Below are 14,582 nucleotides of genomic sequence, written 5' to 3' on the forward strand. Positions count from 1 at the left end.
GATGACGGAACGCTGTGGCTGGAATGAGCCGAGCCTGATGCAGTTAATGGCCAACCTTCACGATGCCACTACCTACTCCGAAACTGTAGTCTGAATACCGGTAATTACATTTCCATTTTAGATTATCTCTCACCCTGCATTCTGGCAAAAGAATCCAATTACCACATGTGTACTGAGTGGAAACTGCCCACAACAGCAAAATTGTGTAAATTATCTGGGGATATTTTCCCAAAAAACATGTTGCAACTCAGTTTGTTGCACTAAGGCACAATTAGTTTGATTTTCTTTATAATTTTTGAAATAACTGCTCTATAATGACAGTGTTAGAAGTCTAACATACACACAAACACACAAAATAATATGAATTATTTGAAGATGGACTACGAAAAAACAGTCTGCTGAACATGAATCCTGAAATATTTGTTTTCCATGAGGTAATAAAATGGTGTTGCTGTCTCACCGTGTCTCCTGTACGGTAAGGTGTGGAGCCTTTGCCACCGGCGATGCTGAATCCAAGCCCCTTGTCATTTCGGATCAGGCAGGTGGTGAGTCGCTGCTGAGGTCCGCTGGTGGTTGGCTCCAGGTTGAAGGCGATGCCGCTGCTGCGCCTCTCCCGTGGGAAGTAGTCGTCTTCCGGCCTCAGCGGCGTGGTGGTGATGGCGTTCTCTGGTTCCACCATATGTTCACGTAGCACCGTCATAGAAACTGTCGCCCCGGAGCTTCGCAACGCTTCAACAGCTGTGTGGTGTTCTGCCTCATGGAGGTCCACACCATTCACCTGAGAAACAAACAAAATGTAACTGACCTTTAGAAACACTACTACCAAGCAGAAGTAATGGGGGGAAAAAAGGGTTAAGCAAAGGTTTACCTCCAGGAGTTTGTCTCCTACTTTCACCCCAGCTCTGGCTGCAGGACCCTCTGCAGATACCCTAGAGATGAAGATTCCCTGAACAAAGAAACACAAGAGTCCATGTGTCATCGGTCACTTCTAATCTCAAAACTGCCCAGTCAGCAGGTCTCACCTCATCATCTCCCTTGTAAGGTGTAGATCCTTTCCCACCAGCAATGCTGATGCCCAGGCCGCCTGTTTGTCGCTGAATGGTGATTGTGTGCTGCAAGATGGGGAGTGGGGATCAGGTCAGGTGGAGCGGGAGGCGGCCCCCAAAAGTTCATATTAACTTATTCTTATTTGATTTTAATGTAATAGTTTAATTTCTAGGTGACCTCCCTCTTTTATATAGACGATAGTGTCCCACTTCTCACAACAGCATTATGCTAAAATATGAATAAACAGCGGCTCAACTATAAAAAAAACATCTTTGTTCTTGGCATTTAAGACGTGCAAAACAGAGGAAAGATAACCGAAGGTTTTAAAATAAAAAGCCCAGCATTTGTTGTCTTTATAAAACAAAGCAGACTTACACTGGCAGAGACATATTATTAGCATCCTTAGCACAGTCAGCGTATGATTGTTTATGTTTAAATTTACGAATGAAATGGAAATTTCTTCATCCATTTTTCTGGTAAAATAAAAAATGGCAGCAAAGCATTGGTGGAAGATTGAACGGTGACTTGTTTTGTTAAAGTGTAAGATAATTTACTGCAGGACCACCCAGCAGAGAAAAAAAGGACCAAAACTACAGAAACGGAATAAGCACAGATGCAGTGTGGCAGAACAGAACAGTGCAAGTTTTGGCCAGAACTTTAGAAAAGCAATGTAGAATTTTACATATACTACAAAAAATAAATGAATCATAATTTCAACCTGTTGCAAACAAAGTTGAACATGTAACAATGGAGGAGATTCTCTAATTAGCGAGAAGATAGACTACAGAATTAAACTTGATTAACAGCTCCCACCTTTTCCTTGGAGAAATAAGTCAGTGCTGTACAACATAGAAAAGAAATGCTGCAGATGGAACCCTGAAGTTAAGAATAACAGCTCAAAACACCAGCAGAGCTTCGACAAGTGCACCACTGTTCATTTGAAGGAGGAAAAAGAAGAGTGCCTAATTTCTGCTAGTTGTTCTGCCACACTGGCCATTCCATGAATAAGATGTGGCTACAGGGTCCTTTATGACAGGATACAGGAAGTTTTGTGGGGGTATACTTCTTTGGCAAATCAGTGAATGAGTGAGACACAGAAGAGAAATAGGCCGACTGGGGAAAAAGTATGTACAGACCTCTTCCTCCTCAATTCGAGCAGGTTCAATCAGCAGATTATTGACTTGATCAAATGACACCCCCTGTTAGGACAGGAACCAGCGAGAAGCATGCAGATTAGTCAGGCCAAAAAAAAAAAACACAAGTATGCACACACACTCCACATCACCAACCAACCAAACCCAACACTTCAATGTCTGTTTCAGCATTCCGTGGAACACTGAAGTCGATGCCACACTCACACCCCAGCCACCAGAAGCAAATACAGGCAGAGACAGAAGAACAGGACCAAGGAGCTGAGCTTCAGCATAAAATACAGAGTGGAGACAGAGCGGACAGGACAAGGCAAAAGCTCCCAATGCAGAATAAGCCCAGCCTCCGCAACACAGAAATTCTGGGTCAAGATTAAAAACTAATATTATAATGAGGTCAAGATAACAAGCGATGTCTTTGTCTTTATGGGAAATTTAAAAATTGTCTGTCGTGCTGAGCTGCAATCTCTGTAAGCACAGAAACATCCTGAAAAATATCTTTATTTTGCACAAAAAAAGGCTCCTTGGCTCTCCAGCTCTGCCAGTATATGTTCTGCATGGTCCGAGATCATCAACAATCATACCCACATTCATTAACAGTTGATGTAGCTTTGGTGAGACGATGACAGTGATCATAGTGTTAAGAAGCTTCGTAAAATCATCAGGAGAAATCAACATTTTTCATTCACACTCCCCAAATTTGACACCCTTTTCTGATTCTAACAAGCGCTCGTGTGACATGTTACAAAAGCAGGATGCGAAAAATTATTATGCACTATTCATTTTGATCAAGAGAGAATAAGAGGTTAAAAGCTAAAATGGCCATGACTGCCCGAGGCAGGTGGGTACTGCAGCTGTTTGCGTGGATCAGATATTATTCTGATGCATTATTTATGTAAAAACACATTATTGATACCAGAACTGTGTCAGCATTTACAATAAAATCTGTGTTGTCTCCTATATCCGGCCTTTACCTTATAGATATAGTTCAACATGTGTACATGGTAATATTTTAGCCATTCTCCTTTTACCTTCACTTGACTGGAGTTAACCTGGAGCCTGCTGTCCCCAAGCTCCTCCATTCTGGGATGATGCAGTGGGGTGCTCTGATCATCGTCCTCCTCATCCTCTTCTTCACCAGCCCGTGTTGGGGAATTCAGGCCATCAGGACTGAATCCCTGCAGAAGAGCAGCCACGGTCTCGGGCTTAGGCAGCTTGGTAATCTTGAAGTGCTTCTTGTAGTGTGGTGTATCTTTTCTGATCAACCGTTGCTTCTCCATAGGAAAGGGCGGCTTCTCGTCCTCTTCGTCAGTCCTATCGCCATTTTCCCCACCCTCTTCTTCATCCTCGTCTCCTCCTCGAATGATTGGCTCTTCTGCAAAGTGCACAGTTGGCTGGAGAGGAGAGCTTAAGTTTATTAATGACAAAATTAACCTAAATTAAGCCGTTTGGAAATGCGAGCGGGCTGTTCTTTACAATCAAGTCAAAGTAACAATCACCTCAATGTATTCCACCTCCATCTCATCCAACTCTTCCTCATCCTGAGGAGAGTGGCCATCTACAAGGTCTTCCCTCTGAGTGTTTGGGGCAGCATTGAGCCTGTCCTCGTGCGAGGCGGCTGACAGTGTGCTATTGGAGACCTGGGAGTCGTGGCTCTGATTGGACAGGTCACTGAGCCGCTTCTCCTGGAGGGAAATGACAATGAAAAAGGGATCGCTGTTTAATCTCTGCGGGAACACATGTTTGTTATCACCACTAACTTAATAATGTACCTGTTGGTCTTCATTCTCATCTGCGCCATCAGCTCTGGATGTGTAAGCTTCATTTCTCCTCTCCTCAATGACCTTCTTCATCACTTTCAGTTCACTCGGATGTGGCGTGGCTCTTCGCTGAAGGCCCTGAAACAGAAAAAGGCAAATTAAAACCTTTAACCCAAACACAGTACACTACCAATGCCGATTAAATAATACAAGGAAATCTCACTCTGCGTTCTGCTGCTGCCTCGTCGTCCTCGTCCTCTCCTTTGGTCTCCTCCTGGAACTGAATCACTGACACTCTGTTCAGGTTACTGTCTGTCCAGCTGTCATCCACACTGCTCTGCAACAAGTTCTCTGTGGTAAACAGAAAAGAGAAATTACACCATAGTGAACTCTTATTTGTATTATCAAAGAATTAGCTACTGATGATGTCAACAGAGCTGCAGCAGAGTTTAAGACGCATGTATCCTGACCTAGACTTGGAGAGGGCTGCTGAGGAAGCAGATAGCAGGTCAACACTTTCTCTCCCGTACGTTCATCATCCTCTGTCTGGAATTTGAGCATTGGCTGTGACTGGTTCTCTGCCAGCCACATAGCCTTCAGGTTGAGGTTTGTCAGTGAAAAGGGCAGATTTTGTAATCTAGACAAATGAAGCAATTGGAGAATAATGTCAGCAATGTAACCGCAAAATATTGTTCAAACTTATACTACTTTAATGCTAACAAAGATTTACACTTAAATTGAGATATTTTCACGGAACAAGAAAGATTGTTTTGCCTTTTTATAAAATATGGATTACTTATATTAACGCTACCTGCAAAAAACGAAATGTTGCCAAGCCATAACAGACGTTACCTGTTTCCGGCCACATCCAGCACGTGTAGCTCAGTGGCATCTGCAAGCTCAGCGGGAAGTTTGCCCAAGCGGTTGTCTCTCAGTGAGAGGACATTGAGGCTGGAGCAGCCACCCAGCTCTTTGGGTACGCTGCTCAAACGGTTGCGGTCTACATTCAGATTGGTCAGTTTCTTTAGCTTGCCCAGCGATTGAGGAAGTGACTATCAGGAATAATGACAGAAAACCAAGTTTAACACAACAGCAGAATACCAATGGACAAAGTGATGTGTTTTTCATTCTTACCTGTAATAGGTTTTCTGTTAGGACAAGCTCTGTTAGGTTTTCACATTCTCCTATTGAATCAGTCAGATTAGTCATCCTGTTCTGGTCCACCTTCAAGATGGATAGCTGTTTCAGGGAGCCTGAACAGAGACACAAACACACAAACATGAGTTATACGCACTGAGAGCCAAAGCACAAACACGAGGCACTTGAAATAAAATACATTTATTTAAAATGTGAAGCGTTAAAACAGTCCAGGAAGGTCCAGGCTTTATTTTTCACTGTTGTTAAAATTCCAGTAGGGGGCAGTGCTGTTATTTGTTGGCAATTTCTAATACCTTACTTGCATCTGTCAGGGGTCTCACTTGAGCAAGTTCAACCCATTTAAATACATTTAAACACACAAAATATACAAGTTTAATCTATGAAAACACAATAAAAGTTTTTCTGGTCTGCTACAAACTACACTGATGTGGTGCTGTAACATTAGAGAACTGGAAGCATCAGCCTCGTAAACGCGTTCACGTTCTGGTTATTTTTATTCTGGCCCCGACTGTAGGTCTTACCTATGCTGTCTGGAACAAACTCCAGAAGGTTCTGTGTGAGCAGCAGGTCAGTGAGAGCCAAAAGGCCATTTAGCTCCGAGGGAAGCTCCTCCAGACGGTTTTCAGACACGTCCAGACACACCAGTCTCCGCAGGTTCCCTAGCTCCTACACACACACACACACACATACAGTTACAACTTAATTCTCTGACTTTAAGATTATGATTAATTTATATTTTTTTTTAAAAAACAAGTAGGAAGAAGTTAATTATTTGGTCTTACTTCTGGTAATGTAGATAACTGATTTCGGTCAAGCCAGAGTTCCCTCAGATTGGGGAGAGCACCAAGGGTGTCCGGCTGGGAAATTAAAATATAGGGTTTTTTTGTTATGACTGGGACATTAATAAGGAGAAACTGTTTTGACTTACCAAATCTTCCAGTTCATTACTGCCCAGATCCAGCTGTTCCAGTTTTACCAGGAAAGAGAGCGAGCTGAAATAAAAAGGAAGTGCAGGAGGTCACACAACTACGCACCGTAAAACAGCATAGAAGTGACAAATCATTCGTGCACGTGTGGCAACATATGCAAGGAATGCTCTTAAACCTGCGCCGCTGCACCCATTATTCCTTCCTTTTTTTACCCAACGACATAATTTGCAAGTAAGGAGCACAATCAAACCCTCAAACCTGACATTTCAAAATAAGAAAAATCAGTGGCATTTTGCAGTGGAGAGAGAGGAAACTCACGTGGGCAGAGACTTCAGCAGGTTCTCCCTGAGCTCCAACGTCACCAGGTTAGCTAAACTGCAAAAGGAGGGGTTCGAGTGAAAAGAGGGGTCGGAGTTGGCAGATTTCAACGGCAGAGTGGGGGAGGAAGGAGACACAGACACAGGTTGTTTTGTCAGATGGCAAGTCTGTTCATCTGCAGTCCCTGGCATGGTGAGGGGTCTCTTCCATCTGTCTGAGCAGAGCAATGGCCCAGAGCCCACAGGCCTCTCTCAGCCCACTGGGCAGTATTATTATTATATACTATGACTACAATCCTCTGAAAACCCGAGTATAAATACTCTTCATTATGTATAAGAATAATGTTTAGTCAGTAATCTCTGAAAATATTTCGGGGAGCAAAGCTGTCAAATGAAATTATGTCGTAAGCTGTTTTAATGCATACGTACTTTCCAATGTCATTGGGTAACGTCTGCAATGACACATCGTTGAGTGCCAAGTGAGCCAGCGTTCTGAGTTGAGTGAAGCCATCTGGCAATCTAAGCAAAACACAGGAGAAAAATTATGAACAGAGATTCTTGTTACACGATTAATAGGATCACTCCAGTCTCACACACTAATAAGGAACAGCTATTCAGTCGGGAGATCCTTATTTGATCAAAAATCACATGGACACCCGGGAATATGTTCATGATCTGTGCGTAACCGTGGCCTAAATAAACTGACTCAGTCAAGATGAAATGATTTTGTGTGCTGGGCAACTCACTGCCACCGTCATATGAGAAAGTAATAGAATTAGAAGACTTACTGATGCGCTATGTTTTAATTTCTCACTGCTCCATTAATGATGAACAGTTATGGTTTGTTTTTCTGGCACTTACCTGGATAGGGGGTTTCCACTGAAATCTGCAATCTCCAAAGCTCTGCAAAATTTAATGCTCTCGGGGATCTCAGGAATGTCTATGAGAGAAAAAAAGAAGGTGGGGGAGATGAGAATCAGCGCCATGGACACAGAGCACAGGAGCGTGGGTCACATTGCAGAAATGAATCATTTTAAGTTGTGTGCAATGGCAGCCAGATGGTCAGGAGTGGACCAGGAAAAACAAGAGACAAAGCAGAAACGGGGTTAAAGGGTAGCATTAAAGTCGTTCTTTTAAGCCAAGTAATAACAGAGATGAACATATTACAGCATCAAAGCACCAAGCGGAATTCATTTTCTCTTCAAGCTGAAATATGTACAGGATTGCGCAACTTATGGAATGTTATTATTAAAACACTGATATATATTTTTCAAACGGCTCATTATGGTGTGCATAGCAGACGAAATGTAACCAGCTGGCCTGACCAGGTAAATAACTCCTCCTGCTTGTTCCCACAGGTGCAGGTTAAGAAATCCCTACTGAGCTGAGCACGCTGTGACGCATATCTGGCTCAGCATCGTGCAGAAGGAGCTGGCCATGAGACGGATGAGGGGGCCTTTAAAGGCCACTGCACACAAAGTGCAACATAAGCCGCAGTGCTCCAGTGCAAAAGCACGTCAATCTCAGGGAAAGCACAGATTCAGCCAACAAAATCTTGCCATCATTTCAAGCAACACCTCACATTAAAGGGGATGTTCCATATTGTCATTGGTGTCCTGTGGGTAACGTGTGTGTCTGGGTACCATTTCTGGAGATGTCCAGCTCCACCAGCTGCATGAAATTGGCCACCTCGGGTGGGAGTCTCTGGATCTCATTGTCACTAAGGCCGAGCTTCCGGAGGTTCAGTAGTCTGAAGAAAGGCTGTAAAGACAGAAGATACAGAGTGTACAAAAGTCAATTCTCATTGCTACTGTCACAAAAGTTTTTAAGCACCTATTGAAATGTCAGAAATGAGTACAAGTGAGTTTAGACGCTGAGTATATTTCTCTTCTTGCTGAAACATCTGTAAAGTGATTAGCCAGCACATCCTGCATATTCAAGCGCTTCCCAAGAACAGGTTGTTAAAAGCATCCCATCATCAGATTCCTGAGCACTCTTCCTTAATACGCCAATGCAAAGCTAATAGCAAGGTTGTTGATAGCCAGACTGAGGAGAGTACTGTGGCAGCCGCTTTGCCAAATGCTTTCACAAGAGCCGGTTTGTTGGACATGACAGCATTCACAAACATTCCTCTGTGTATGCACTTGAGTATCTCTTAGTGTTAGAATGGACTGACAAGACAGGCTGGCAGGGAACAGCATGACTATCGGACCAAAAGCACTTATTAAAGCCTGAAATGGCGGATAGTTGTACAGGCCATAAAACGTTAATGTAGCGTTTTTAAATGCTCTCCCAAGAGGCCTTACTTAAAAGGCCTTTGTCAAAGAAATATAAAATCAAGTTCCAATGCCTCTGATTTGTAGACCATAAAACTGACAAACTTTATACGAGAGTGAGATGACTACAGTGCAGAATAATGCCCGATGAAGAAAAGCTGGTGTTTGTCTGGGTAGCAGGTGAAATGTATCAGATGACAGGAACAGGAAACAGGAGCTGCGCAGACATGTGACTAAAAGCAAAGCTGCTCAATGGGAGACAGCACTGCTGGTGGGAAGGGTGACAATAGATGAGTAGGAAGCAGATTAAAGAACAAGAACCTTCAATCAACCTATATTAAGCATTCTGTCCATTTTCTTAGACAAGAATTTTTTTCCTGCATGTTATATGAAGCACTCCATTGCATTCCTGTCTCAATGTCACACAGAGCTGGATCAATTGAGAGTGTAACGTAGGAGCAGTGGACTCCAGATCTGTCTCCCGAGCAGCACAACAAGTATCTTGCTGTATGTAAATAAAACAATGGAGACGCAGGAGTGTCGTGCAGGTCAAAAGGCCATTTGGAACAAGTGGGAGCCGTGGGATTTACTGAACTCCAAAAGTCTTTTCACTGTGAGCCACAGCAATCTGCTCAGTCTTTCATGCAGCTTTACGAAAATTGCTCTTCTGTGTGTGTGTGTGTGTGTGTGTGTGTGTGTGTGTGTGTGTGGAGTGTAATTAATGACACAGAGGTGGTATTGGGCAGTACTGCCAACAGGGGGCAGTGTGGCGTATACAGAGCACTAAGACAGAACACCTGTCTGGACACGTTTACAGCCCAATCTGATGATGAAAAAATCGTTTGGTTTTTGCATGATAGAGGTGGATAAAATTTGTATCCTCAAGCGGCTCTTTTCATTCTAAAAAATTGGAAACTTGGGCAGTTTTGGGTCTCATTTGACCAGTTAGATAGCTTGGCGGCATAGCCTCCAGAACATGATTCATTCTTAGATGTCATGCAGTCTTTGGTCAATGCCGTTAGTCAGCGTGTGTACAAACGCGCAAGTAAGCTTGTCTTCAGAGCCTGTCGAGAGCTTTTCCTATGGACGTTACCATGCATGTGTCAGGTCTTTCAACTATTAGGTTAACAAGCGTGGATATTTGTGCGACGTGCGTATTACCAAGGTTGGGTGTTTGTTTAAGAGTGTTTAAGATTATGTTTATGTGTGCAGAAAGAGGTTGTAAATTTACAGGGTGGAATGTTGATGTTTGGAGAGCATTCCTCACAGGAAGCACTAAAACATGACTGTGTGCATGCAGTGGAGTGCACGTTGCTGGTAGCAGTAATGCTCCGTGGTAGGTACAGTCTGGAGGGGTTTCACAGGGACAGCAGTGTTCCAGTCAAGTGACTCCATTTAGCTGGTAGGCTCCTTCCAATAATGCCATCAGACTACAGACAGTTTAGTGTGCATCAGACCAGAGAATTGTCGAGATTTGTCAAATACAAGTTTTTTTTAAAAATAGTTCATTTGCACACCACGGAAAGATTAAACTCTTAATCAATTCTTCCATCTTTAGCTAAAAATGCAGATTCAAACTTCAATAAACATCCATTCTTCCTATAAGCCCTGTTTTTATGTTTTACTCTGACATACTTCCTTTCCTCTTGGAGTGGAATTCCTATTCACACATTCCAAAGCCTCTTAATCTTGTGCCAAATCTACCCGGTCGGCCTAGCCTGCATGTCCCCTCCATTCCCAATATCAATTCCCTCACAATGAGTGCGCAGGGACACACACACACACACACAGGGTTAGGGGCTCACAAAGAGGGGAGAGAGGAGCACATGCTTTTGTGCTGGTCTGCACTATTCCAGCATCCGGGGGAAGAAAAAACAGGGGATTTGGTCGGCTGAGTATCTTGGTCTTTCAAGCCTGATTATTGCCTGTTCATTTCCATACACACTCATTGCTTTCATATAACCTCAATGGTATCAGTAAACTTCACGAAAAAATTCCCTTTTGCTTCCAAGGCAATATGTATAAACTCAAAATGATCAAACCTTATGCACAAGAATGACCCCCCTTCCTTTGCTCTACCTCTCTGGGTTCCCTCCTTTTTCCTCGGCAGAAGGACAAAGGCCAAGCAGGCAACCCCACATAGTGCTGTCCGTCAAAGGGCAGCTCTCACTGCAGCCCCCTGTGCGGACCAGCCTGGGATTCCTCTTTGTCTGAGAGGACACTTCGAAGGAGAGAGAGGGAGACAGCTAGAAATTGAAGGATGAACATTTGAAAGAGGGACAACAAAAGACAGGATTTACTGAGAAAGACAAGAAAGATGAGTGGGGAGAACACCGTGGAGAAGAAAGGCAAGGGTTTGAAAAGTAAAGAGCTGAGAGAAAGGAACTAGGGGAGGATTATTAATGAAGAATAAAGGCTAAAGAAGGGATTCCCACATTTGGAGGCTCTGCTAATGGATAAAGTGACCTCAGTCACTCACCATTCTAATCATTTTAACAAAGAGTAAATGTTGATATTTCCCCCCACTGACGATACAGTATGTACTGCAACCTCTGAGTCCCACCCAGATGTGTGGCAGCTGTGACATGATGCTCTGATGCCTTTAATTTACAGCAAGCTGTCAACACCTCCAGACTTAAATGCATAGGGATGATGTCCAGTGGACACAGCCCCCAGTGGGAATTTTACAAACAATTATTTAGATAGATTAGGTAACCAATTTTTAAAAAGAGAAAGAAGAAAAACACATTAGCTCAACAACGCAACCATCCACCCACAAGCTAATAAGCAACATCCCATTTCCTGTGGCATAACCCACCGTCTCCCACACACTGAGCAAAGGCAGCGTCCTTTTGTGAGGCGGAAACAGAGCTCAGAGACAGGAGGCTTTAATTGCTGCAGGGACTGAAAGCTCCAAAAAAAAGTCTGTTTTCCCGTTGTCACGCTGAGGTGTTGACAGTAGATTGATGAGAGATATTCAAATATAATTTACCAATATAAAAGGACAAAATAAAGGTGTCTGACTGGGCTGCGCCCATATCTGTGTGCATGTTAGCGTTTAAGTGGCTTCTTTAGTGGTAAGTTCATTATCTGGGGCCGAGACCTGCACAGGCCACACAGACAGCAAGGCGTGGCGAGCGGCTGGCGGCGAGCTAACTCCCATGTGCGTGCACCTGTGCTCGTGACTTTGATGTGTGCCGAGAGCAAACACAAAGAGCCGGCCTCGGAAACGTCTCTTCACCACTGCATATTACCAGTTTAACCACAGCAGCCATCCCAGTTCTGTCAATTAGAGGGTACGAGGAAATAAATGCTGTACATAACCACCGAAAACAAGATATTTTGGAATAATTCTGCCCTTATCAGTGCAGGCAAAGCTCCCATCGTGACAGATAAGAACAGTCAGGCCGTGTTTGATGAGTAAATGATGGTTGTCGAGTAGCTGAATGAGCACGACTCGTTGATGACTAAATGATGATATCCTGAAAAACAAGGAATATTATGCAGAGATAACAAGAACTGATGAGGAAAGGGAATAACTGAAAATAGATAGTCACTCACAGCATTTCTGAACCACCAGATGGTTAATCATCAACCATAATGGCAACAAACTTTGTCTCCATTTTGCAAACTGTGGCACTTCAGCGGAGCTCTGAAATGTGCGACTTGGATTTTTCAGTGTACCGATTCCTCTTTGACAACTTAATCATAATTTTCATGAGATTCTCTAACTCCCGAATACACACGACACGGGTTTGCAGTTGCGAAACACTATATTCCCCCCGTAAAATGGATAGTGCCGTTAATGCTTTGATGTGTGGTTAAGCACTCTGGAAAGAGGAAGGGCGACTGCTCGCTGCTGTAAAGCATTTTATAAATAGAACGCTAATCCCTCCGCTGTTTCCATATTGGTGGGCTAATCACTGCTTTGGTTACTAAAACTAAGTCAGTAATAACACACCACTAGTCCAGGGACACCATGTGCACCACTTTGTAAATATAAACAATGAAGGCGAGTTATTGAGGGAGTTAGCGCTCTGTTGTAGGCGAGATTTGCAACTCAAATCAGATTCAAAAGAGCTGATCTTCCCAGAACTCCGACTGACTAAACTCAAAGAAAACCAGGATGGACGGAATGATGAAGAGGAGCGTGCACACCTGTCTGGACACGTTTACAGCCCAATCTGATTATGAAAAAATCGTGGAGCGTGCTGCAGCCCTGCGAACGAAGGGTCCCGCTCGAAAGCAGGTGTAAATGCAACCTCCAACACCAAATCATTTCCATGGGGAGTTATCTTCGATGAACAAACGGCCTGAGATTGAGATTTTTCCATGACAGTCTCACAGAGAAGGAATGAATGACTTCAGAATCAGATCAAAAACTTTAAGGGAGGCTCTCCACCTCCCCGTTATTGCACGCTCTCCCACAAACATGACACAAATCCAGTAGCTCTATTGTTTATAGTCACAGAGGACGTTCCACTCTTTCCTGGATGGGATGGATCCGGTATGTGCTGCTTTTGGATGAACGGAGACGAACTAGTGCCGCAGACATAAACAAAAGTGGTGTTCAAAAGTCAGGTTATGTTGTTGAAAAAGGCCGTTTAATAAGGATTTCAAATGCCATCTTTACAGGTAAATAGAGCCTCATGGCTTGAAAATGTATTGAAAGTTGTGTATATCACAAGCCCACAAACACACTTGGTACAATCCGTGCATTGTGTGCACCGGGGCTGCGGCCCCCCTCCCAGGATCATGTGGCCCAGTGTCTATCGTTTTCCAGCAACGGTCAGGCATTCTCCTGCTGCTGCCAGCTCCACCGTCCTCTTTACATTTCTCTCTCAGGAATGTTCCCTGACCGCTTGAAACCGACGTGGAAAAGTACAACTAGGGACAGGCCATAGCCTGACTCCTTTCCCATGGAATTTTAAAGTCTGACTGACCAACAGAGGTTAATTTGTAGCGAGAGAGAGAAAAACATTTAGGAGGACATATTTAGAGGTGTATACGATTCCTCTGGAGTATAAAGGCAACAACTCAGTCATAACGTTCAAATTCGATTTTATTTCTCAGACCATGGTCACTTTTAAGGCTGGAAGACGAGACCAGATAATATTTGGCATTAATGGACTTTATGAATGGAGCTTATCTGAATCTGAAACTATCAGCTTCATTTGGATCCAACAAACCTGGACTGCATTAAAGCCCCCGATGTTATAAAAAGTATAAATTCCTATTTTAAAGCCCAAACTTTCAACTTTGCTTCTTTGTAATATATTTGGAGGCCAATAAAGGTACATTTGGATCAATGGATCAAGCACACTGTGTGTGTGTGTGTGTGTGTGTGTGTGTGTGTGTGTGTGTGTGTGGTGTGTGTGTGTGTGTGTGTGTGTGTGTGTTGTGTGTGTGTGTGTGGACCCCAGTGACAGGGAAGTCCCAGCTCATCTGGCATCTCTCCTTGACAACCCGGAGTAAATGCAACCACCTCCCAGCTCTGACGGTTCCATAACCTTGGAGACGAGTTCATTAATGTGCCCTTGGAACAAGGAAGCAGGAACCTCCTGGGTGGTATTTAGTCTGCTAGGAAAGTAAAAACTACATTTGTTGACTTCATACATGGCTGCATCTTTCCGACCCCCCCATTGCTTTATTCATTATTTCTTTTCCTTGTTGTGATTTTATACACATTGGTCCAGAAGTGTGCCCAGTGGTTAGCCTTAAGGCTAATCTTCTATGATGCTGCTACCTTAGATTACAAGACCCCGATAGTTTGTCATGGAGACACTATAATTACCTTCTGCACACCGTTCCCACATGACTCCAGAAGAGATTAACATCAGGAAGAACTCAAACACCAGCCCTAAGCCCACTGACAAACACGTGCTAATCCTTTATGGATATCTGTAAAATCCCTTTTCTAACATCATGGAGGTGCTTTGTGATCTCA

At 43.6% G+C, this 14,582-nt stretch overlaps 1 protein-coding gene across 9 annotated transcripts in view; it reads right to left on the minus strand.

The window, feature by feature from the left end:
- Positions 1–14,582, minus strand: part of scrib (scribble planar cell polarity protein) — a 39,191-nt gene that overhangs the window by 17,744 nt on the left and 6,865 nt on the right. For all 9 annotated transcript variants that reach the window (XM_057012640.1, XM_057012638.1, XM_057012637.1 and 6 more), the window contains exons 2-19: positions 8,003–8,120; positions 7,221–7,299; positions 6,789–6,878; positions 6,361–6,417; positions 6,042–6,105; positions 5,896–5,970; positions 5,635–5,779; positions 5,090–5,208; positions 4,808–5,007; positions 4,426–4,592; positions 4,179–4,306; positions 3,968–4,093; positions 3,695–3,880; positions 3,227–3,589; positions 2,184–2,246; positions 1,023–1,112; positions 869–946; positions 461–778 (exon numbers count right to left, since the gene is read on the minus strand). In XM_057012640.1, coding sequence (XP_056868620.1) covers positions 461–778; positions 869–946; positions 1,023–1,112; positions 2,184–2,246; positions 3,227–3,589; positions 3,695–3,880; positions 3,968–4,093; positions 4,179–4,306; positions 4,426–4,592; positions 4,808–5,007; positions 5,090–5,208; positions 5,635–5,779; positions 5,896–5,970; positions 6,042–6,105; positions 6,361–6,417; positions 6,789–6,878; positions 7,221–7,299; positions 8,003–8,120 — 2,466 coding nt within the window. The remainder of the gene's footprint in view (positions 1–460; positions 779–868; positions 947–1,022; positions 1,113–2,183; positions 2,247–3,226; positions 3,590–3,694; positions 3,881–3,967; positions 4,094–4,178; positions 4,307–4,425; positions 4,593–4,807; positions 5,008–5,089; positions 5,209–5,634; positions 5,780–5,895; positions 5,971–6,041; positions 6,106–6,360; positions 6,418–6,788; positions 6,879–7,220; positions 7,300–8,002; positions 8,121–14,582) is intronic.

The sequence above is a fragment of the Takifugu flavidus genome, chromosome 17 (assembly GCF_003711565.1).
Source record: "Takifugu flavidus isolate HTHZ2018 chromosome 17, ASM371156v2, whole genome shotgun sequence".
Taxonomy (NCBI): Eukaryota; Metazoa; Chordata; class Actinopteri; order Tetraodontiformes; family Tetraodontidae; genus Takifugu; species Takifugu flavidus.